Source organism: Epinephelus lanceolatus, chromosome 24, assembly GCF_041903045.1.
Source record: "Epinephelus lanceolatus isolate andai-2023 chromosome 24, ASM4190304v1, whole genome shotgun sequence".
Classification (NCBI taxonomy): Eukaryota; Metazoa; Chordata; class Actinopteri; order Perciformes; family Serranidae; genus Epinephelus; species Epinephelus lanceolatus.
The window spans coordinates 3,201,961-3,228,017 of NC_135757.1; the positions used below are offsets into that span (position 1 = coordinate 3,201,961).

At 44.7% G+C, this 26,057-nt stretch overlaps 1 protein-coding gene across 1 annotated transcript in view; it reads right to left on the bottom strand.

The window, feature by feature from the left end:
- Positions 1-780: 780 nt before the first annotated feature.
- The window catches only part of LOC117250146 (aryl hydrocarbon receptor), a 29,240-nt gene continuing 3,963 nt past the window's right edge, over positions 781-26,057 (bottom strand). The window contains exons 3-11 of the mRNA XM_033616180.2: positions 21,976-22,067; positions 15,619-15,708; positions 14,265-14,391; positions 11,418-11,554; positions 9,758-9,963; positions 9,566-9,675; positions 8,242-8,383; positions 6,725-8,156; positions 781-1,073 (exon numbers count right to left, since the gene is read on the bottom strand). Of these exons, the coding sequence (XP_033472071.1) occupies positions 927-1,073; positions 6,725-8,156; positions 8,242-8,383; positions 9,566-9,675; positions 9,758-9,963; positions 11,418-11,554; positions 14,265-14,391; positions 15,619-15,708; positions 21,976-22,067 (2,483 nt within the window). The 3' untranslated portion in view covers positions 781-926. The remainder of the gene's footprint in view (positions 1,074-6,724; positions 8,157-8,241; positions 8,384-9,565; positions 9,676-9,757; positions 9,964-11,417; positions 11,555-14,264; positions 14,392-15,618; positions 15,709-21,975; positions 22,068-26,057) is intronic.

Genomic DNA, 26,057 nt, shown 5'->3' on the forward strand with positions numbered 1-26,057 from the left:
TCACTCAAAGCCAAAGCAAAGCCTTCATTGACAACAATCCCACTCTCGGTTTGAAGAAAGGTATCAGCACATCCACCTGTCTCAGACGCAGCTTCAGCTTCACAATTTACTAGTGACACCAATGTTTCGATCCTTCTGGACCTTCGTTGAGTGTTCAACCAACACAAGACAAGTGTGTTTGTGTGCGGACAAGAGCCCAAAACGTAGAAAAATATCTGTATATATGTAGACAGCACTTTAAATAACCCAGCTCCAACATTATATGGTGCTAAAACTGGGGCTGCACACGATACTGTTTTTATTATCGTCATTATAAGTGCGGTATTTCAATCTGGCATTTTTGGAGTCGGTTGAAAGAGAGTTTTAGAGCAGCAACTGCACTTTAAACTGTAACTATTATTCCTTTGTATTGGCAGAGTACACTTTAACATCTGTTTATTCATCACGAGTAATACTGTCATCGCAATATTTAACGTTAGCACAAATTGTCCTCTAATCGTGCATCCTTAGCTAACGTACTGATTGTCTGAGCTGAGTTTATCTCTGTTAAACAGTTTTAGTGATCCAGCGAAACAGGAACTCCTCGTTCTTTTTTAACTTATCTGAGCACCAGATAAAAAGAGCCTGGTTTAATGAAGTGAGCGGCCTCGCTGAGTGTTTCTCCGGTGTATATACAGGTCAGAGAGTGACGCTCCTGTCAGGCTCATGCTCCAGCAACCTGGAAACACCTGACTGGCAACAAAGAGCACAAATCTTATCCAAACATGAAAATGAAACGTTCAGTGAGCGCACAGCTAGCAACACTAAAATGCGTGACAGATATAAAACGTCTTTCCTGGTTGGTTCTCAGAGTAGCACGAGTGCAAAGTCCTTTCTGAGCCTCTTCTCTACCTTCTCTTCTCCTCTGACACTCTGCCGTCATCCTTTCAGAGGAAAAATCCAGATTTCTGGGGGTCCTGCAGGGCGGGGAGTCCATCGGGGATATCGCCTGTCGCCACTCCGTTTCCATTAGGCATCAGACACGTCCTGATGTACGCTGTGTTGGTGGCACTGAGGAGGCAGCCGTTCTCCAGCTGCAAAACAACAATGACATTTTAGCAGCCGCTTGTGAAAACAACACATTTATCTTTTTATTAATTTAAGTTGAATATATCACAAGACATCAGCTGTGTTTTCTGTGTACAGTAGTAATGGAGTCACGTTGACCTCGACCACAGAAGCAGGTCAGGCAGTTAGCACTGTTGAGCGGGCAGCCCTGGAGTCCTGAGAGACACCCTGACACAAGGAGGACGAGTGATGGAGGGAAGGACGGACGGACATTAGAGGAGGCATGAAGAGACAACACCCTGCAGTCTGTAGCTGCTGTGATGTATAAGTCACAGTGACTGTAATCCTTAACAGTTTAGTGAGCGCTGAAGGAGTTCAGGTGTCACAGCAACCCGAGTTTCTGCTTTCCTGCTGTTGTTTTAGCTGTTTTGCTCATGAAATTAATGATACTTGAACACATTCACACTACAGACAAGGTCATTTTTAAATATGTGGTTGGGAATTTTCCTTTGGAAGGTTAAAAAAGTCTTTAAAAAACCAACCAAAACAATGAAACCGATGCCAAAGTACCAAAAACTGCAGTTCCTCTAATGGCCACTAGAGGCTGGCTCCAAGAGTGAGTCAATCCCCATAGACCTTCATGTTAACATGTCCAACTTTACAGCTGCAATAAACATGTTTACAGTCTGGTACAAAAGCAGTTTTGGTCTCTAAAGCTAATTTAAACATTTATGACAACTGTACGGGGGCTGACTGTTTATATAACTCTCCCGTTTATATTTTACTAAGGCTCAAAGGTACGAATAATCAAGGGTGCGGCAGCTTTAAGTGACAGTCAGATGCACCGCTCGCTCCACCACAGTCCAATCTGTCGTTCAAATATGGTCGCCAAACATGGGGCTCAGGTCCACAAACCAGCGGGTAACGTTATTGTTTTTATGTTGACGATATTTTTATACAGTTTATGGTTGGGATGCTAATGTTTTGTTGTTGTTGTTAATATGCTATTTATAATTTTTGTGCCAGTGAAACAGAAATCTTCATTGTAAGACATTGAATGAGCATCAATTATTGTCATACACATCTGTGAAACAACCTTTAATAAAATACAACCTTTCACATGAAAAACACCTCTTTTTTGCTTCAGACGCCTTTTTATTACATACGATAAATCCCTCTCTAATATCTATTTCAATAATTTACCTACTCATTTTTACTGACAAGAGCTTGAATGCATCATAAGGCAACCTTCGTTAGCAGCTAACAACTAACGTTAGCTAGCTCACCTCCTGCTGATTTAAACACGGATTTGTTGTTCACAAAATAGCATCGTTAGGGAAACAACAGGGTGCGTCCAAACATGTTGATAGTGAGTTTACTGCGTCCTTTTATCCTGATGGTGTCGCGGGGAAGTTCCCTGTTCACCCCAAACAAGTCTGCTATTACCGTAGCTACGTCTATTATTTTATAGTCTATGGTAATGAGTAGGGCTGCACCACGATAGTCGACCAGTCAAAATAAATCCAAACCTATATGACTGGACCATGTGGGAGTTTCGGGCCCGTCCCAATACCCCCCCTTAGCCCTACCCTACCCCTAGATTTGCGTGTTCTCACGAGGGATGGGGTGTCCCAATTCCTTTTTGCATGTACGGGTACGGGGGCATAACGAGGGGTAGTGGGTATGAAACTAGCCCTTCGGAGCGAGGGATTTCAGATGCTGACTTGCCAGCGAGGGGTAAATGTCGCCATGGCTACCACCGAGCAAGAGACAGGGAAAAAAGTTCATACATGTACGTATAATTTCACAAATAAACATGGAACTTTTGTAAAAACGTTTTCGAATAACTGTGTATTTGTGTAGAGAACGGTATAACAATTTATTATTGCTATTCACAATGTCTATATTGGAGCTGACAGAAAGCTAGCCAGCTAGCTAACGTCACTGTCATCAGGTTGCTTGTTAGCTAGCTAGCTAGCTCACACTATCTGGTGTCTGTCATCTGTCCTGTTATGCAAAATTGTCGGATTTTTCAAATGACGATAACACGGCAGCTAGTATAACTATGCTGCCTCGTAATGTTAACTAGTTAGCAGCTAGCTAGCTAGCAGAAGTCCCCTGTCGTACATATAATTTCGTCGTCTGTCGTTCATCAAACGAAGCAGGATGACTTAGACTCCATTGTAGATGCCGGTTGGAAATGTAGATGGCTCGCACCTTCCTGTTTAAAACGGTTACGTATGCGTGAACGTAACCGATGTGGTGACGTAGTGAGTGGTGTCCCAATTCCTAGGGAAAGATTTCCACCCCTACCTCTCGTTGCTTCATTTCGAGGGCCAAGGGGGAGTGGGCAAGAGGGGGTATTGGGATTGGGCCTTAATTTGAAAGGATAGACACAGGAAGTGGCCGCGCGTCAGTTTTCATTGGTCGACTACAAACATGACGTATCATCTGAAACATGGAAGTAGCTACATGCCCATTAGCCCACAGCGTCATTAACAGGCAGCTCGCTCAGTGTGTGTCGTGCACTTGGAGATAAAATATAGTTAAATTTTTGGAGACATTTCCCTCCTGCTGTGCTGCACTTTTCTAGTCCCTTCGGTCTGTAAAATGAGAGTAAAGCAAATTCCAGTGGAGCCCTGCTCTCCTCTCTCTGAGCTGAGAATAGTCTGCGCACATCGGCTGCCTCCCCCTCCGCCCTGCGTTCACAGCATTAGATAATGATGACAGTCAAATTGTAGGTCAGCACTGCTCATGCTTGACTGGCCAGCCTGCCAGTATTTTTCTTTCAGCGACAGCCACTGACCCTGAAGAATAACAGTGGAGGCTGAATGGGGCGGGGATGAATGGATGCCTGCCGGGGTCAACCATCTCTGGGGCCGACCTTATTCTATTCATTATTGTACTCTCTTTTTCTCACTACTGCCTCTTTGCTCCTCGTTTCTTCTCCACGGCCCGCTCTCTCATGTTTCATTATACCTCCTTTGTTACCCCGCTGTGGAACAACCATCTGATCCTCGATAACCTTTCACACGTACACAACTCATTAAATATAGTGACGATGTGACGTAATGGACGAGGGGGTTCCTGCGTTCCTGACAAAGCCAAGGTGAGCTTCAAACTACAGCAGACCTTACACCACTTCAGCTTCATTATGCCAGGTTTTTATCTCGCTTGTTTAACCAGCAGGCTGACCGGCCTTTCTCCGAGCCCCAGCTGAGGTAACAATACACACTTGTTCTGCAGACGCAGAAAAATAAACCAGAGGTGCCATTTGTGCTGCGGAGACATTCCTGGTTTCAATCCTGCTTAAATTTGGCAGCACTGATTGGCGAGGTCCCATTACCTCGTTATGTTTTATGATGGGAATTTCTCCGGACCTCCAGCTACGCGCGTGTTTTCGGATGACATTGCCCAGCCCTCGCTGCTCTGTCATTACTGGGAAAAGTTTCTGTTGGACTTTTAAGACAAATTCCTGCTTCCCCTGAACATTATACAGTCTCATTAACTGACCCGAATAATGTTTTTGGGATCTGAGTTTATGTTGGCTGTGGTGAGTCTGACTGTGCTTCAAGATCCCTGCAATTAAATCTGAAACTACTTATACAGCACAGCTTATACAGTTCTTAAATGTTCTTTTTAATGTAGCTGACATTTTATTAAGACTCCAGCTACAATTATTATCTGTAGTTATTAATCTACAGATTATTTTATGGGAATGAGCATTTCATTGGGTCATGAAAAATCAAAAAGTGTTAAACCCATCACAAATTCCCAAAGTCAAGATGGTGTTTTCTACGTTCGGAGCTGGACTGTTCATCAGGAGCATTACTGAAATATCTATACCGTTTGGATGGAGCAGCAGAACATCGGGCGCACTAACTGTAGCCCCTTTTACACTGCCAGATTTTTGGCGAATGTTGGGCCGTTTTGCTGGCAAGTTGCGAGCGTTTAGACACACAGAGCCGGATTGGCGAGTTGATCCGAGGTGCCCAATTTTCCGCCTCGTAGGGTAGACATATTGGTGGAACCCTTTTAGTTTAAACAGACCGAGGCGGCCTTCCACAACAGGAGGGAGACTGGGGAGACAAAGAATTGCGCACCATCCTTGCCCTCGCAAACGAAGAGGCCATTAACCGCCAGATGACGGGGACGGTGAAGAACAGGCCGACTTATGAGAGAATCACCGAAGGACTGACCAGCCGCGGCTTCCCTCCCACGTCACTGTTTACGTCACATGCTGAGCTACACGTTTTGTTACTTGCTCACGCCCCCCATTGCCCCGAAAAAGGCACATTCTGTATAAACAAAAGTAGGTAGGCGGCATTTTGCTGCACTCCCCGATTTTGTTTTTATACTGCCAATGCTGAAAAAAGACTGATTGGGCTTTCCTGCAAATTTGCACACTTCCTATCTAAAAAGGGCTCATGAAACTTCACCATTTATTCTACTGGATCTAAAAGTTTGCTTTCACTCGCAGCAGCTGCTCCTCTCTGATCTGATCAGCTCTGAATGGATCAACACATCAATTATCCACCCTGTGAGTCAGAGAATTCAGAGAGAGCTCTGCCTGTGCTGCGTTCACAGACCTGCAAAATCCTCTGAATGTAGAGAGGAGACTCAGAATGATACGCAGGCATTTAAAAGCCACACCGAACGTACATGCATGGCCAGACCAGCTCACCACAACAACACACAGAGGAAACATGACTTCATTCTCTGCTCAGGACGCCATCACTTATCTTCACGCATTATCTTCTATTTGATGAGGTCTGCTCTATTCAAGTTTTGTCATATTACTTTATGAAAAATGACTCGAGCACTGGATGAATGTGGTTGAACAACTATCAAAATTCAACAAGGAAATTAAAGTATATCTTGTGTGTTTGATGCTGATACATTACAGCCTACATTACAAATACTAATTAACTGCAGAAACAGCCGAAATAAAACCTCCTGAACGACCCTTAACTCGCGCAGACTCTACTGCGACAGTCTATTCTCAGACTGTGCTGCTCTGACCCGTCTCCCCCTCGTCTTATTTACATGGCATGTCTGGTCGCATCATCACAGTTTACACTGAGCTCCATGCCAGCCCGAGGCCTCTGTGTGCTGACTCGGAAAAAAAATCCATTTTCATGACAGTGAAAGAGAACAGCGCAGGGGTTGAAGGCTCGTGGATTCTGCAGCCCTCGGTTTGTTGATGTTCTCTGATGTTTGAGGGCGACGCAGACTCGGGGCCTCGTCAGTGGGCCACGATCAAGAGTTTGGCTTGCAGAACAAACAGCGTTGAGGAGAGCTGGCAGCGGGAGTCGTTTTTAAGATGGTAAGAAGGAGAAGAGGAAGACAGAGCGGGCTTGACACAAGACAGAAGGTCTTAGTGGGAGTCGGGATGACGGCTGAAGGAAGGGAAAGCGTGACTCACCTTCTAATGGACGTGCTAGTATGATGCTGGGATGGCATATAAAAAGCAAATTACCCTCCAACTTCTGTGTTTAATGAGACTTACTGCAGGATAATAAAGGCTGTCCTGGGTTTAACTCCACGACGTCAACATTTAGAAATTCGCATATTGATTGACAGAAGGCCTGAGGCCCTGAAATTGTATTTCACTCAACAAGCTTCTTACTCTGATCCATATTTCTTGAATGAAAAGTGACCCTTCCTGGCGTCGTACCTTGCTGTGAGAGGGTTCCTGTGTGGTGGTGTTGAACATGCTGTAAGCCTCTAACGACGGCAGGCTGTGCTGTGGCTGCGACAGACCCAGTAACTGCTCCAACTCCAGTGCAGAGCTCTGGGGCAAACAGGATGGTGGCACCTGCTGCTGGTGTTTCTGGTGCAGCTGGTACGGCCGACTCTGGTAGTGACAGACGTCCGGTGTGGTCAAGCCGTTCAGTGCAGCAGCACCTGCGTGCGGTGCGTTGGAGAGGTTGTAGCCTGCGTGGCCGACCTCCACATTGGGTGGAAAGGCTGCGTGTCCATTTGGGATGTAAGATCCGTTAGTGGTAAGTCCGAGCTGACTCTGGAAGGCGGGCGGCGGAGCGCTCTGGCTGCTGAGCTGCTGATGGGACTGGAGATGGAGCGGGTGCTGGTCCTGCTGTAGCTGCCACTGCTGACTGGACTCCAGGAGCGCGTTAAGGTGTTTATGTTCACCGTTCAGCTGTGAGGCTTTGAGCACAGTATGTGGGTGATGGTGGGTGTGGTTGTTGGGGTGATGGTGGTTCCCTGTCGTCACCACCCAGTGACCGTTAGTTAAAACCTTGGTGTCCGCAGGTTGGGAGACAGACTGAATGACAGGCTGAGTTTTCGCCAGCTCGCCTGCACTGATGTGTTGCTGCATCTGTTGTGACAGCTGGGTGATGGGGAGAGGTGGAGGGACAGCGGGTGGGGGGCACGTCTGTGGCTGCTGGGAGACGCTTTGGGCAGAGTCTGTGTTCTGCGGTCCAAATCCACCTCTCTCCCCTCCTTCTGTCGCGCTCTCCAGCGAGTCGTGGATGTAAGAGAGGATTTCGTTATTGGTGAGAAGGTCGTTAAGCGTCGGGATGTGGTTGGGGCCCAGCTCCACCTGGATCATCCTCTCGTCCAGCAGCAGCAGCTCCAGGTCCTCGGCGTTCAAGCCGAGATTCTCCAGGGCGCTAAAGAGCTCGCTGTTGGAGCACGTCTCGTCTCCGTCCAGAGACAGGGAGTCCAAAGTGGCCAGCAGTGGGTCGTAACTTGATGCTTTGCTGTTGCATCTCTCTGTGTCCCCGTTAGACGGGATCTGCCAGCTGTCACCGCCTAACAAACCACCAAAACCGTCACCATCACCTTGCTGCTCGCTAAAAAGGCTGCTGTGGTACGACATCTTAGGCTCCGTGTCTGGCTGGCAGACGTACACGGACTCATCCTGGCTCATCAGCGCTCCCAGCAGCGACTTTGGGTCCAGGTCGTCTGAGGAGCTCTTGTCCAGTTTGCCTTTCTTGGACTTGCTGCCTTTGGACTTGCCCTGGAAGGAATCGGGGAAGCCGTGCAGCGGGTAACCGGTCTGGTAGAGCATCGCCTCTCCTGTGGCGAAGGTGAAGGGAAGGTGCATCGATCTCTTCCTCAGGTGCTCCCCTCCTTCCTCGTCCCTGTGAGGAAACATTTTACAGAGCAGAAATTAACAGATGAATCAGCTAAGACTCTAAAATCAAGCTGGAACGCTCGTGCGCTTACACCAAGGGCCTCTGGGTGGCGATGATGTAGTCCGGCTTGCCGTTCTTGTAGACGAGCCTGGCGTTGGCCTGGACCCACTTCCACCGGTTGTCCTTCGTGAGCAGCCTGAAGACGGTGAGGCCGCTCTCGCCCGTCTTTATCACTGGAATCACATCAGACGAGACATCAGAGGCTCCGTGTCACTGCTGTTTACGCTCTGTACACACCGCAGTGTGCACACACTCACACTGCATTTGCTCAGTCGGGCGTGCCGCTGCGATGGAGGCTACATGCTGATGTTCACTTTGGCTACATGCACATGTTACAAGTCTTGTTTGCACACACTTAAAAAGACCCACTCACACACACACATCCTTCTACCTGCGGTCCCTCATCTCCACTGCTCAGTCTTGTGTCTGTCGGTGTGTGTAATTGTGGTGCAAGTCATGTTTCTGTGCCGTCTCGTTTCTAAGCAAATGTATACAGAGGATCCTGAGTAAAATACAGGAACATCATGTTGTTTTTAGGATCTGCAGAGTTTCAGTCATCGCTGCATATTTTTAGCAGTAAAAGCCAGAAGCCGCTGACCTTTAGAGGGAACTGCAATATTCATGTCTGTGGACAAACTCTTGTCCTCGTCCTGACGGAGGAGAAACACTGTAGCTCTGTGACCTGAAATGATGCTTTATCAAACGGTCTCTCAGCAGAACCAAACCGATTACAGGAGGAAACGTCTCCAACTGGTCCAGCAGCGTCCTGGTTCTGCTGTGCTGTATGGAAACCTGCCCTCCCATCTGTGCGTGCATCAGAGCATGTATGTGTCTCTGTGCTGTATGTTTCCAAATGCATATGCATGTGTTTCCCTTTCCGTATGCATGACTACATGCATACAGTGTGTGTCTTTGTGAGCGAGCGTGTCTGGTAGCAGCGCGTCGAGGGCGCCATGGTTACGACTAACCGGGTCATCCGGTACACGAGGTAAGTAGGACACTTGACTCTCGCTTGGAGATTTCCCCCATCATCGGCAGACGCGCACAGAGCGTTTGTTTGTTTGTTTGTTGCATGTGTTATTAATGTAGTGTTGAGCCAAGCATGAGCCAGAGGTCAACGTACACAAGCTCTTGATCTCATTACATCACTCTTAACAGTCTAAACAGGTGCAAGTGTTTATAATAAAGCTGAATCTTTGCTGCCTTGCCCAACAGCACCTTCGCGGAGCTTGTTTTAGAGATCTGTGTGACCTTTTCACTTCCTCCACATTCTAACTCCAGTAGCTCTCCAGTCTCAGCCGTGCTTTGACGAACTGTGATATAAGTCGTACAGAAAGCAAACAGCTGTGACTTACTTCGGACATGATTCTCGGCGCAGTACAGCATGTCGGCAGCGTGGATGAACTGGTAACCCGAACCTCGAACTCTCAGCTCCGCCTCGGTGTAGCCCAGAACAATTTTACCCCTGAAAATCCAGGAAACGAGCACAGACACACTCAGTAACTGGAAACACTTTGAATTAAACACATAAGTGTTTGAGAGCATACTTTGCGTCGCAGGCCATGGGTGTGAAGTCCAGCTTGTGTTTGGTCCTGAAGATCATGTTCCTGGTCCTGATTTCCAAGATGGCCGGAGGCTGTAGGGGCGTGGCGATGGCGAACAGGGCGAGCTGAGGCGGGGTGCTCCCCTCGCTGTCGCACTGCTGCCGGCTCTGACCGTGGAGGAACTTGAGCCGCCCCTGGATGTTCAGCGCCTGAGATCACAAATAAGACGAACACAGAAAGCTGTGAGTCTATTTCCTGGTTCTTGATCTTTTCCCTCGGAGACGACGGCGTCAGGTCCCGCGGCAGAGGAGTGAGTGCTGTTTCCTTTTCTCCCTGTCGAGCAACATCAGTCTTATTTATCCTGCTGGGTAATGTGCGGAGCAGGACAACTTCAGTACACTGTAAACACACCGTGCCCACTGGTGTCTCTGGAAACCCTCCAGCTGCTCTCTGGTCACATGACTCACTGTACGCTGGTTAAGAACTATGTTTAAGTGACTGAGACTTCATGCATGACTGTTCTTCATCCAGCTCAGACTCACAGGACTCTTTCTAGACAAACCATAGGTCTCACTGCGAACAACACAGCTTAATGACGAGATGTTATACGCGAGAAAGTGTTTCTGCTCATCTAAATGTGTCTGATGGTGAAAGTATTCCTGAAAATACAACCTACACTAAGAAGGTTTCCTTACAGAGACCTCCAAGAAAAAAACCCTGCAAACACTTTCTCCTGTCTGCTGTCCTCTGCTCACCCTGTGGCGTCTCGTGTGAGGACCCCCACCTCCTCTGTTAGCTCTGGTTAATTGACCTTGGTGGGTTTAAGGGCCTGCAGCCGTGATGTCAGGAATCTAGCCCTGAATAGCAGGAGGGATTACAAAAAACAAAGCCATAGCGAGCAGCAGACAGAAGCAGAGACCTGGCTTAATGCTCACGCAAACACACTGGGAGGGAGGACGGAGAGAGACGTGGGTTCAAACCCGAGTTTCCTTGAGCAAGACGATGAAGCCTTGAGTTGAGCTTTCAGGCGACAAAGCTATACAGAAGTGAACCTAACCTCAGTGTTGTGCATTCATGTGTTTAGCGTTTTTATATTTTGCTTGATAAATGATTCATTTTCTGTCCATCACCTCATCGATTCAGCACTGAAAAGCTGCCGAAGTGCCTTGCTCATGGGAGCCCCTGCCCCTGTTTTCCCAGCAGCTTTAAGGGATTTTCGCTGCCACTGAGCTGCAGGGTGTTCTTCTCCATCTGCAGCTAATTGTCTTAAGTGGAAGTAGCAGTGGCTGGTCTGGAGCTACCAACCCTGACTAAGCAAGTCGCCCCTGTGCTCTCGTCTCCTGTGGGCGGTGGGAGGATTAAGGCCCTTTTCCCCACGACCCCGAGGCTCTCTTAAGGCGGATTACAGGAGTAAATGGTGGCTTCTGATCCCTGAGGGACTCTGAGGTGGCACGCCATACTGCCATCAGCACCGACGGGCCTGAAAACACCACAGGCCTCAAATATAGACTCATTATTATCACTTTATTGGCTGGGAAACAGCCTATCAGTAACTATATCTCTGAATCACTCAAACAGGTTCATCTAAGCCACTTTTAAGGACATATTTCAAAGCCTTTGTTTCTTCCTATCTAATGTGTGAGTATCTGTTGATCAGTCTTACCAGGAAGCCGGAGGAGTTATCCAACAAACAGCGGAAGCGGCAGACGAAGCCTCTCTCCAGGAAGGACGAGTTTTCAGGTGGGAGCTGGTCGGGGTTGTAGCTCACCAGGCAGGAAGAGGTTGACACCGACTCGCCATCTGAGGACAATAAATAACAACTATTAACGTTTATGCTTTTTATACTCGCCATGACACCTGTAACGCAGTACAGATACAAGGACCCTTGGGGACAGACAGTTACAGACAGTTTTGTGTTGCCAGTTGAGTCAATTTGCTGATGTCGGCCATGTTGTTTGATTTCTTCTTCTTTTGTTTTGCTACAAAATGGCAGCTAAGTGAGCCTGAGCCTGCATGAATGTACCAACTTCGGTGGTGTTGACAATGTGGTCAGTTCTTTTGTTTGACTACTACTTCCTTCTCACTCTTCTGCTCTAGTAGATAATGACAGAAAGACCCACCCTACGCTCCCTCTGATTGTCTAGTACTTGTTCCCTACGCTCCCTATGATTGTCTAGTACTTGTTCCCTACGCTCCCTCTGATTGTCTAGTACTTGTTCCCTACGCTCCCTATGATTGTCTAGTGCTTGTTCCCTACGCTCCCTCTGATTGTCTGGTACTTGTTCCCTACGCTCCCTCTGATTGTCTAGTGCTTGTTCCCTACACTTCCTATGATTGTCTAGTGCTTGTTCATTACGCTCCCTCTGATTGTCTGGTACTTGTTCCCTACGCTCCCTCTGATTGTCCACTACTTGTTCCCTACGCTCCCTCTGATTGTCTAGTACTTGTTTCCTACGCTCCCTATGATTGTCTAGTACTTGTTCCCTACGCTCCCTCTGATTGTCTAGTACTTGTTCCCTACGCTCCCTCTGATTGTCTAGTACTTGTTCCCTACACTCCCTCTGATTGTCTGGTACTTGTTCCCTACGCTCCCTATGATTGTCTAGTGCTTGTTCCCTACAATCCCTATGATTGTCTAGTGCTTGTTCATTACGCTCCCTCTGATTGTCTGGTACTTGTTCCCTACGCTCCCTCTGATTGTCTGGTACTTGTTCCCTACGCTCCCTATGATTGTCCAGTACTTGTTCCCTACGCTCCCAATGATTGTCTAGTACTTGTTCCCTGCGCTCTCTATGATTGTCTAGTACTTGTTCCCTACGCTCCCTATGATTGTCTAGTCCTTGTTCCCTACGCTCTCTATGATTGTCTAGTACTTGTTCCCTACGCTCCCTATGATTGTCTAGTCCTTGTTCCCTACGCTCTCTATGATTGTCTACTACTTGTTCCCTATGCTCCCTATGATTGTCTGGTACTTGTTCCCTACGCTCCCTCTGATTGTCTGGTACTTGTTCCCTACGCTCCCTCTGATTGTCCACTACTTGTTCCCTACGCTCCCAATGATTGTCTAGTACTTGTTCCCTACGCTCCCTATGATTGTCTAGTACTTGTTCCCTACACTCCCTATGATTGTCTAGTACTTGTTCTCTACGCTCCCTATGATTGTCTAGTACTTGTTCCCTACACTCCCTCTGATTGTCTAGTCCTTGTTCCCTACGCTCCCTATGATTGCCTAGTCCTTGTTCCCTACGCTCCCTCTGATTGCCTAGTCCTTGTTCCCTACGCTCCCTATGATTGTCTAGTCCTTGTTCCCTACGCTCCCTATGATTGTCTAGTCCTTGTTCCCTATGCTCTCTATGATTGTCTACTACTTGTTCCCTACGCTCTGTATGATTGTCTAGTCCTTGTTCCCTACGCTCCCTATGATTGTCTAGTACTTGTTCCCTACACTCCCTATGATTGTCTAGTCCTTGTTCCCTACGCTCCCTATGATTGCCTCGTCCTTGTTCCCTATGCTCTCTATGATTGTCTACTACTTGTTCCCTACGCTCCCTATGATTGTCTAGTCCTTGTTCCCTACGCTCCCTCTGATTGTCCACTACTTGTTCCCTACGCTCCCTCTGATTGTCTAGTACTTGTTCCCTACGCTCTGTATGATTGTCTAGTACTTGTTCCCTACGCTCCCTATGATTGTCTAGTACTTGTTCCCTACGCTCTGTATGATTGTCTAGTACTTGTTCCCTACACTCCCTATGATTGTCTAGTACTTGTTCCCTACGCTCCCTATGATTGTCTAGTACTTGTTCCCTACGCTCCCTATGATTGTCTAGTACTTGTTGCCTACGCTCCCTATGATTGTCTAATACTTGTTCCCTACGCTCTGTATGATTGTCTAGTACTTGTTCCCTACGCTCCCTATGATTGTCTAGTACTTGTTCCCTACGCTCTGTATGATTGTCTAGTACTTGTTCCCTACGCTCCCTATGATTGTCTAGTACTTGTTGCCTACGCTCCCTATGATTGTCTAGTACTTGTTCCCTACGCTCTGTATGATTGTCTAGTACTTGTTCCCTACGCTCCCTATGATTGTCTAGTACTTGTTCCCTACGCTCTGTATGATTGTCTAGTACTTGTTCCCTACGCTCCCTCTGATTGTCTAGTACTTGTTCCCTACGCTCCCTATAATTGTCTGGTACTTGTTCCCTACGCTCCCTATGATTGTCTAGTACTTGTTGCCTTCATTGGTTGGATTGGTTAGGTTAGGCAAGAGGAGTGAGATGGGTTAGGGTAAGACTGTCAAGTTCAGCCAATCAGAAGCAGAGTAAGGTGGGTCATTCCTTCGCTATCCTAAGATTCGCATTGTTGAGTACAGGCTAGCTAGCAAATCTAGCTAACCAGTTAGCATGGGGATGAAGTGTATATTAAAACAAAAAAATGTTAGTGCAGATGTAGCCTAAGTTTATTCAGCCATTCTAAGCACAGCAGTGAATTGAATTGTCTCCAGTTTACAGACCTGGTGAGGGATCTGTGGGGGGGCCGAGGCCTGCAGGGGGGTTGAGGGCCCAGTGCAGGTTGCTCCTGAACTCCTGCTGGTCTTCAGTGTGGATCAGCTCAAACACACTCTGGTGCATCACGTCAGTCTGATAGGGAAACACAATTCACAGTCTGATAAATTTAAATGAAAATGAGACGACACACAAGTTAGGGCAGATGTTTTGTTGAAGCCGTCACTGTCAGCAGGTCCCCCGAAGGGTTCACTTGATTCTGTTGGCCTTGAAGCGGAGCCAAAAGAAATCAAGTGTCGCTCAACACTTGATTTGAATAGTTGAAACAAAGCCAAAGACCTGCCGTGACCCCGATATCTGCCGTCCAGACCCAGCGTGACCTGGCTGACGACCAGAGTGGAACCACCCTCACAGAGTGGGAGGGGTCAAACACAGGTCACCAGAGAGGAATTCTGTCAGGCAGAAGTGTTGCGTGAAATACCTCTGAGCATAGGAATGAGAAGGGGAGTTAATATTCTCATTGTAGTTGGGGTTTATGCAGGCTGCCTGTTAAAACAAAGGTTGTGTTAAGCTAACAGTGGATAAGCTACAAAGCATCCCAGTAGGAGCAGCATCATCTGTGTCTTTCCTTTGTCTGGCTGTCCTTTCCCTTCCTCTTCCTCACCTGTGTCTTGTTCTATGGGTGTTACAACAGCCGCTGACACCCAGTGTGTTTTGTTTCCAAACACTCGACGTGAGCAGAGACAGCGGCTTCAACACAGATTTGGGTCTGTTCGGTAAATGCATGGTGACGCGCCTCAGGTGGACGGGGAAATGAGGGGTGAGAGGTGATGTTTACACCTGTGCGTGCGCTTGAAAGGGGGAAAGGTGTGCGTCTGTGCTCAGTGTGTCTGCGGTTAGATTGTGTGTGTGTGTAAGTGTGTGTCAGACAGACAGACAGACTTTGGGTAATTTGATAATCACATTCTACAAAATGAGATTAGAACGCAGGCAGCGGCGCTTCGTTGTGAAGCCAATTGGATTAAAGCTCTCGCTCCATATGTGCATTTGTTTCAATCCTCGGGGCACTCGGGGCGATGCGTTCACTTGCTGCTCTCAGGGTCGGCCTGTCATGAGCCTCATTGTCCTCTCAACAGTAAAAAGCCTCTACAGCCTAAAAAGGACCTGCCTATTTATTGTTAAGTGTTAAGGAAGTCTGTCAATTAGGGTCATTTCCTGTTTCCTCTCTTGGTCTCTGTGCTGTTTTCAGGGGATGTTATCGTTCCAACCTCGATGAAACAAGCTGAGCTAAAGGTGGACACACAGCGTGATCCAAAGAGCTGAGGAGAAGAAGATACCTGAAAATGAACAGGAGGGTTTTACCTGATGGAAGCCGAGGTAATCCTGGATGGTGTGAGAGCAGAAGAAGATGATTCCCTCAGCTGTCACCACCAGGACGAAGCCGTTCAGGGCCTGCGGAGAGAGAACAAATTGTTGAGGGGTTTGACCTGATGGTAACGTGATAGAAACAGTCTGGAGATCTTAAAATGTCATCCTCCGGTGAGCAGGAACATCCAGAGTAAATATGATTTAAATCTGAGCCGTAGTTGTTGAAACATTTGAGCGGAGAAGCTTTTTAGGACACCAGTCACTAATGATTAGGATATAAGATGCTAAAGTGTTAGCATGTTAGCAACTGAATTATATTCACTAAAGGGAGTTTCACCTGCTGAAAAACAAACATTAGCCAACAACGAAATATTAAACGAGACTTGTTCAAGAGAAATTAGCAGTGAGAAGAGACGAGACCGCAGAAAGAATAACAGACAACTAAAAAAAAAACAACAACAGGGATGAGACTTCTCCCTGGGGCAGAAAGAGAGGAAGACGAGGAGGAGAGGCTGGAGTCGAGAGGAAGAGGAGGGAGGAGAAGGAGGTCAGCGCTGGATGACTAACACCTCCATCATTGCTCCTCCTCGAGCCTTGGGGCTCGGTGAGGAGGTGATGACACTGCGTCCCGACACTGCAAAGAGTCACAGCGGCATCCTGCCAGCATCCGCCTACACCTCGCTGATGAGGATGATGATGACCTCCATCGGAATACGGCAGTGATCCGAACAGACACTAACATGCTCCTCGTTCTATTGTTGGGGTCAAAACTTTTCCTTTTGAAACCTCTTTCAAAGTCCATTACATGATGTCAAAAATTCATCAGCGTCAGGCTGGAAACAAGACGCTTCTCTTAGCTGCTGAATTATTGACATTAGGTCGGAGGGTTTCACTCCGCAGAGGCAACACATGACTACAAAGAGACAAAACTCTGATTTCTTTCAATAAAACCTTATATTATTTATCCCCTGGTGTGATATTAACGTTTATACCATCAGCCCAGACGGACGTACAATGTGTGCAGCCAACTGGGGGATTTAAAAAGTAGCTTGTAGCAGTTAGCAGCTAACTCTAAAGAAAGAAAGAAGAACAGCTGACGACACTCCCTCATTTTGACGCATCCTACAGTAAGCTGAGGTTTCTCCTGCTTGTTTGAGCCAGCAGATGATGGGACACTCTCCAGAGTGCGATTGATGTCGATGAGGAGTCGAAGGAAAACATTAGCACGTCCAGAGCATCACTGGTATGTTTGAGTGAGCTCCTTCATCCTTAAACTGAACAGGAATCAGAGGTGATGCGACCTCCAGTAGGTGTTTAGAGAAAGGTAATGTTAGCCTGCATGCTCTACTACCTTTTAGGTAGACTGCTGAACTGGCGGGCATTTGGAGTCCGACTGGCATTCTACCGTGGCCGCAAATATTTTGTAAAACAAAGGTTGTGTGTGCAAAATTATTTCTTAAAACTAACCATTTTTAAAAACATCTATTTAATGACTTTTAAGGCCTAATATTTATAAAATGAAATTGTGACATTTTAAGATTTTTTAAAGGACTTGCAAACACCTAAAACAATTCGTTTTTTTGTTAAAATGTATTTAAAACTTTGATAATTCATTTATCAAATTAGTTTCAGATTCTCTTTTGGAGTGTTGTACGGAAACGGAAGCGTATTGCATTCACTTGACAAATAAAAAAGCCCTATTTTTCTGAGTATTTTTTTCTGTTTTTCGTGGTAATTTTTTTCCTGAACAAGGAGACAAGATACTTCAAAATCTCGCGAGAAGCTCCCACCTGGCACCTGCAAGTGACCCCTGCATCCATGGTGACTCCTGCTCATGGATGTATTTTGCATTCGTGCTCCTGCTCCTAGACAATTTCAACTAGGGGATCAATAAGGGTAAGGCATGTAATTAGTTACACACAGGGTATGATAATCTAGCTATGTTTTCCACTGTGTCCTTCTAGTGTAGGCCTATCGCTCAGTGTAACAGGTTAGGTTAATAACAGGTTGTGACAACGTTAGCTGACAAATTTGTGATGAGTAACAATGTCCAGCATGATGGAAAAAAACTGTTAGCTTAACGTTAGCTGACAACTGAAATCATGCCCACACACGTTTGTCAGCCTAACCTGTTACACTGAGCGATAGGCCTACACCAGAAGGACACAGTGGAAAACATAGCTAGATTATCATACCCTGTGTGTAACTAATTACGTGCCTTACCCTTATTGATCCCGTAGTTGAAATTGTCTAGGAGCAGCAGGGCGGATGCAAAATACATCCATGAGCAGGAGTCACCATGGATGCAGGGGTCACTTGCAGGTGCCAGGTGGGAGCTTCTCGCGAGATTTTGAAGTATCTCGTCTCCTCGTTCAGGAAAAAAATTTCCACAAAAACAGAAAAAATTACCCCCCCAAAAAAACAAACAAACAAACAAACAAACAAAAAAAAACAGAAAAAAATTACCACAAAAAAAAATTACAGCAAAAAACAGAAAAAAATTACCCAAAAAAACAAACCAAAAAAAAAACAGAAAAAAATTACCACAAAAAAAAAATTACAGCAAAAAACAGAAAAATGAATTACCCTGAAAAACAGAAAAAAATGACCACAAAAAAAACAGAAAAAAATACCCTGAAAAACAGAAAAAAATTACCACAAAAACAAAAAACAGAAAAAATACCCTGAAAAAATGAAAAAAATTACCACAAAAACAAACATACAAACAAACAAACAAAAAACAGAAAAAAATACCAAAAAAAAAAAACAAACAGAAAAAATTACCACAAAAAAAAAAAACAGAAAAAAATTAATCAGAAAAACAGGGCTTTTTTTTTTATTTGTTAAGTGAATGCAATACGCTTCCATAGTGTTGGTCATTAAAAACAAGACATTTGAAGACGTCACTTTGGACTTATGAGGGACAGTTTTCACTATTTTCAGACATTTTTTAGACTAAAGAACAATTAAATTAACCAGACAGTTGTCGAGAGATTAATCAGTAAAGAAAATAAATATACAAAAAACTTTCTTTGCACTATCAGTCTTTGAAATGTGACCAAACACTCATGATTTTATGAATTAAAAACCTGAAAATGTTTCCAGAATTCATTATTTATCAACAATCAGATTTGTTTTTAATTGGACATTTAAAAAATGCAAAAAGCTGCGACCTGCAGTCCAGTATGTGACCACACCCAACATGCACACAGTACAGTACACACACATGAAGTCATATACAGTGTGCAGAGGGGAGTGGCACACAAACACTGTGTATAAATATTTACTGTAGATTCATCTGTTTGTCTCTGTCAGATGAGAGCAAACACAGGAACACTTGCTCTGTTCCTGTCTCGGTGTTTACCATCGAATACACCGTTCCAAACAACACATCTTGACCCAGTTCACACACGACTCTCTGGTCTATACGAGGACGATATGAAGGCATGAGGGGTGTGTTGAAGATTTGGTGATACACTGTTTAAGTCTACGAATACTTTAAATGCTTTCAGTTGATTTCCACCTCCAGCAACACACACATGCTTCATCCAAACCCCCTCGCTTCAATAATAGATGTGTTCACCGGCTCTGTATAATTCATGGGTCAGTGTCTGTAATGGAACAGAGCGGCTGAAGGCAGGAAGCTGCTGCTCCTTGATTCTTCACTGCTGCACTGACCCATTTACTCCTCTGGGATCAATACCTTCATCAATGCACTGATTGAGGGCAGAGAAACCAGCGCTTACTTAGTTTGTACTGCTTTAACTTCCCTTTAGTTTGTTTATGGCCGTTTCTGGACCATGCCATGAGACCTCAAAGATTTACATATCATCATTCTTTAGGTTTATATTTTGAACTTATCAGCAAATAGTTGCTAATTCCAACAGCCAGCAGTTTCAGAGCAACATTATCACTCATTCAGAGTCCGACATCCTCTCCATTTTGCTCTAGTTTGGTCTCCACCAGCTCCTGAGGGAAACATCTGTTCTGTTCCATTTTTCAAGGCTTAATTTTATCCTGTTATTATTGTTGCTAACACATTTAGTTACTAGAGGTGTCATCGCAGTTCATAACAACTGACCCTTTGCTATGTCCCGCCCCTCAAACACAGACGGCCCAATCATAGCACGTCATGTATTAATATCGGTGAAGATTCTCAGTCATCCAGGTCATGGTAATCGTAAGTGCTAAAAGCGTAGGCAACTGGACTTGCTTGCGATGAAAAATGTTTGTGCGATGAATTTATTTGCCTAGTAGCACGCGTGCGACAGACTGCTTGCGAGCCGCTTGTGTGTGTGGTCTGTTTTTTTCTCGTTTTTTTTTTTTCACTACACGACGCACATTCACTGCCGTGCATCGTCTGGCAGCCAGGTGAGTTGAGTCATTAGCGTAATGAACGGAGGGAAAGCTCTTGTCATCAAATGTCTTTGTCTCTGTGGGGGAGGCGGGGCTATGGGCTACACACACCTCTTCGTGAGGGGGAGACGAGGCGACAAGTTGAGCGTAACCTGAATAACAAACCGGAGCTAGCTGTGAGGCTAGTGGAGTGCTAGCCGCAGCATGACCGGAGGGAAGCACAGCCAGTTAGCTTCCGCTAGCTTCCCAACTAGCCCCGGCTCGCCGTTTGGATCCAACTGGAGGAGGAGGAAGGAGGAAACCCCTTGGCTGACAGGATGTACCACTCTCTCACTCCGCTACTTTGTTGATCTCATGCATTCCTCGGACTTCCGGTTTCCTTTTTGCGTTATTTCCTCTCACGCAGGCGCAGAACGTACGTGCTACTTGGCCGTCGGATGTAGTCTTTTCAGTGTGCTTTTCAGTTGGCTTTCGTCGCCGCTAGTTCTTTGATGTCGGTTTGGTGTGTCCACACCTTTAGACAAAGACAGGGAACTTGTTCCTAAACCAAACTCCACGGCCCCCGTGTGGGAGTGTTTTGGATTTAAACCAAATGACAGAGGGGAGCCCAGTAATTTCGACGAGCCGGTTTGCCGGGTTTGTTCGAAAACCATCTCAACAAAAAGAGCGAATACGACCAACTTAACTGCACACCTGAGAGTGAGAGACTGACAGTTGTATTTATAAGGTCTATTTATTTATTTTGGTATTTTTACGCGTTATTTCGGATATTTAAATTTTCTTTATTTGCATTCCTAAATATTCTTGTTAAATATCTTGTTTATTTCTCTTTAAAAGGGTGCACTTGCATCAATATGTCTTTATTATCATTATATAAGTTTAAAAAATGGTCTAAAAACAGCAAAATTACAACAATAATAAAAATGTTCTTAAAAGCACAATATTACGCAATATTATCGCTTATCGCAATAATTTCTGATGCCATTAATCGCCCAGCAAAATGTGTTATCGTGACATGTGGTACAAACTTTCTGGCCTGTGCTACAAATTATCACCCTCTACAGCACCAGTGCTGTGGGCTAAAAAAGTTAACATACAGCCCTGTATACGTTTCTTCCCTGTTCCGAAACCAAAATCAGACCCTGAAAAGTGTAGGGTTAGCTAGCTACTGAGGGTAGAGCCTACTAACGGTGAATGAAGACAGACCCTGCTGTACAGGAGCCAGTGAAGGGAAACTGGGTGGAGGAAGCTGCCAAGGAGCTGAAAATGTCTGGTTATCGCTGCTGTTGGCGACACTGTGTGTCTTATTCAGTAAATATCACAACATAAATGGGTGTTTTCTGTTTAAGAAGTACAAACGAAGGCAGACAGCAAGTCGTCGCCCGTCTTTTGTTTAGTTACCACGAACGCACAGCTGCTAAGTACATCGTTTGTTGATATGACGTAACAGATAAGTAACTTCAGCATTCAATTAGTGTTCATTTTTCTGCTATTTGATTTATATTCGACTCCCAAAATTCGTGGGCCGGACAGATAAACAACCCTGTCATTACTTTGACTTGTGAAAACAATACTAGTGTGAGATGAAAGTGAAAAACAACTGTGGTGAACTCAGACGCAACTCAGCCATTCCTGCTCTCGTCCATCTGAAGGTTCCTTCTGACCTAAAACAGCCAATTACTGTTAATGTTGTTGTTGTGTACGAACTCTCCGCATGATGCACGTGAAAAGAAGCCTCAGAGCCTCAGAGCCAGGGGGTCGTCAGCGGTTACATGATAGCTACTCGTCACATATGAATCCAGATACAAACATGTCAGAGACGCACTGAGGGATGGTGATGCGACCGCAGCTCAAACTGTATCCAGATGTTTACAGAGTGTAAATACATCTGTTTGGCTGAGCCGCACTCATTAACTCCACACCACATTAGCCGCAGCACCAGCCGTGATTAAAGACGCCACAGATCACATGACACATGACAGCGGCCTCACCGACCTGCAGCAGCAGCTCCCCCTCAGGTACGCGACCGCCGCTGTGATCGCTGCTCTTCTTCACGCCGTTGGACAGCTGGTTCTTCTTCAGCGCCACTGCAGAGAAAGAGACGCAGATGGAAGAAGTTAGTGACAGACTTTAATCCAACACAAATCAACTCTACAAAGGAATCTGTCGTCGTGTTGTGGAGCTGGACTGTTACATATTTATCACACGGAGGCTGGCTCTGTTTCACGAGTCTCAGCCATGATGGAAAAATATTTGCGTCCCTGTTGAGGACAGTTTAAATTTAGCACGTAGCAGAACACTGTGCTTCTCAAACTTCTCCTGTACAGTCAGGCAGACAGAACGTCCCACAGGGGGGGCTTCTCCGTGACCTCTGACCCCCGAGACAAAGACCCAGAGGCCGGCACGGTGCCTTTGACCCCGGGGATAAAATGTGTTTGAGTGGGCCAAGTCTGAAGGAAACAAAGAGCCTTTCTGAAGCAGCAGCCGAGACGTTAATGGAAGAGGAAGTCTCAGACAATGCAGAGGGCGAAGGTTCCCGCACTTAGACTGCTTCTCCTGACGGGGATCAATGAAGCCTCATCGAGTCGTACGTGAGATTCAAAGAGCCGAACCTTTAGTCTGTTGGTGACAGAGCTCAGTGTAGTGGAAGCTCGCAGGGCCAAGAGAGAGAGAGAAGGAGCAGGAAAAGCATGTCGGCTATCAATAATTAAGACCTGGTGGAGGTGGAGGGGGGTGTTCGGCGCCCTGACGTCATGAACGGGAGCCGGCGGCAAGAAAAACACCCCGAGGCGACCTGGAGGAGGAGGAGGAGGGGACCTCTGTTGGCACAACGGAGGGCAACCAGGACACCAACAGCCATTAAAAACATCACAACAGACGCTCTTCACCCCTCTGACTCACTGTGCCAGGGCACATAGGGAAACATAAAGGCAGCTCAAATCATCTTCCTCATCTTTTACCTCTGTTCTGAACTGTTGCCAAAATCTGAACTCCTCCTCATCCACTTGCAGCAGCCACACACACACACAGTCTGGACGGGCCGCCCGGTGGGACGGTGACACAAACAATGACCCGTCTAATCCAGCATCTCACGGCTGTGACCGAAATAAATTTTTCAAAGGTTCAAGCGAGTGCAGCGGCAGAGCTGACGGGAGGGGAGCGTCCCCCGAATGACAACAGCAACAACAGAGATGTGCAAACTACAGTGTGTTTGTGGGTGTTGGGCTTAAAGAGGTGCGTATGAAATATTCATGGAGACATGTTTTACTGTTTCAGTTATCGTCACACACAGTGTTGATCTATCTATCTGGGAATTTATTGTGACGAGGGCTGTCAAATTATTATTTTTTTGATCGCAATTAATCACATTTTTAATTGCAATCGGACATTTTATGAATATTTTTTCAGATATTTCATTCATATTTGTCAGACATTATTAAACATTTTTTCGGATATGTTTTTAATATTTAATCTGACATTTAATGAATATGTGTTGGACATTTTATTAATATTTTTTCTGATATTTCATTAATAGTTGTCTGACATTTTATTGATATATTTTTGTACATTTTATTAATATTTTTTCTGATATTTCATTAATATTTGTCAAACATTTTATTAATATATTTTTGGATATTTTATTAATATATTTTCTGTCATTTTATACATTTTTTTTTCTAACATTTTATTAGCATTTGTCAGACATTTAACAAACATATTTTCGGATATGTTTTAATATTTAACCTGACATTTAATGAATATTTGTTGGACATTTTATTAATACATCTTTGGGCATTTTATTAATATTTTTCTGTCATTTTATAAATGTTTTTTTCTAACATTTTATTAATATTTGTCAGACATTTAATAAACATATTTTCGGATATGCTTTTAATATTTAACCTGACATTTAATGTATATTTGTTGGACATTTTATTAACATATTTTTGGACATTTTATTAATATTTTTTTCTGATATTTTAGTAATAATTGTCAAACATTTTATTAATATATTTTTGGACATTTTATTAATATTTTTTTCTGTCATTTTATAAATGTTTTTTCTGATATTTTAGTAATATTTGTCAGACATTTAATAAACATAATTTCGGATATGTTTTTAATATTTAACCTGACATTGAATGAATATTTGTTGGACATTTTATTAATATATTTTCGGACATTTTATTGATAGTTTTTCTGATATTTTATTCATATTTGTCCAACATTTTATTATAATATTTTTGGACATTGTATTAATATATTTTCTGACATTTTATAAATATTTTTTCTGATATTTTAGTAATATTTGTCAAACATTTTATTAATATATTTTTGGACATTTTATTCATTTTTTCCCCGACATTTTATTAATATTTGTCAGACATTTAATAAACATATTTTTGCATATGTTTTCAATATTTAACCTGACATTTAATGAATATTTTCAGACATTTTATTGATAGTTTTTCTGATATTTTATTAATATTTGTAGGACATTTTATTATTATATTTGTTGGACATTTTATTAATACTTTTTCTGATATTTTATAAATATTTTTTCTGATATTTTAGTAATATTTGTCAGACATTTTAGTAATATATTTTCTGACATTTTATTAATATTTTTGCTGTCATTTTATAAATGTTTTTTCCGATAATTTATTAATATTTGTCTGACAATTTCTTAATATATTTTTGGACATTTTAGTCATATTTTTCTGTTGTTTAATTAATATTTGTTGGACTTTTTTTTTAAATAAATCTCGGACATTTTATTAGTATTTTTTCCAACATTTAATTAATATTTTTCTGACATTTTATTAATACATTTTCAGACAAATGCGCATTTCAAAACAGTTTTGAAGACCACATAAACAATATGAAGCAACTGTTATCAGAGCGTCTTCATTGAAAATCTAATGAATGCATTGAAATTTACTTCCTGATCTTGACTATTAGATTTATTTACTTCAATTCAGTGCTTTGCTGCTACAACAGTGAGGTGACTGGGAGGGCGATGCTGTGCCACAGTTCAGGGTCAGACACAGCAAAGGCTGGATCAACCCTGAACTTGAAGCTGGAGCGTGGGACAGTCAGGAGGCCCAGGTCAGCTGATCGGAGGGACTTCACAATCAGAGGAGGTCTCAACACTGACAGCGCTCACTGTCACAGATTTAGAGGTAGAGACATGCTGATGGTCTCCACGGATACAAGCAGCGAGGAAACAGCAGAGGCAGGAAATAATAGACAATGCTGCTGCATTAAGTAAGTAACCACTAATCTGCTCTGAGCACTTGGCAGATGGCCTCACATGGAAACAGATGTGGCCTAACACACACACACACACACACACACACACACACACACACACACACACACACACACACAGGCCTGGATGGATGATTTGCTTTATGAGTAAAGTTTAGATTTCAGAGTTTACGTGGTGCAGCAGAGGAGTAAATGTGATGACAGCTGAACCGTAGGGTTCATCAGTTTTCACCAGACGTCCTGAACGCAGCGTCGAGCCCTGACCTCAGCAGAAATACATTTGGCATTTTGTTCTCCTGCATTTGCTGCTACATGAGGCGGACAGACACAAACACAAGGGGGAAGCAGTTTTGGAGAGCTGAAAGTTGAGAGAAATTAAGACGGGGGCTTCTCTGAGGTTGCAGGAGTCAAAAGTTGAAAAGTGGGCACCTGTGCCTCCCCCGCTCCTTTCTTCAAAAGGTCTGTAAAGCGGCCGTGAGTGGATTATCCCGCCGTGTTTTTATTCTCCGAGGCTTTCATCTCCTCCTCCCGCCTCCTCTCCGCAGTCTCTTCAGACCTACATTACTGTGTGACTGAGACTTTGGGACAAGGGTCGACTCGTGGCCACGGGCGAGAGGAGCTGACCTACAATACGCTGAGGATGTATTAAGACGCGGCGATGAGGGGGGGGTCGTCCAGGGTTCACGCACTCAAACGGAGATGGGTCTGCTGACCTGGTTCTGCAGGGGCAGCGTGGAACGGGGGCGGCTAATGTGTTTTTCAGCAGAGAGACGCAGGTTAAAGATATCTTTATACGGTTTACACAC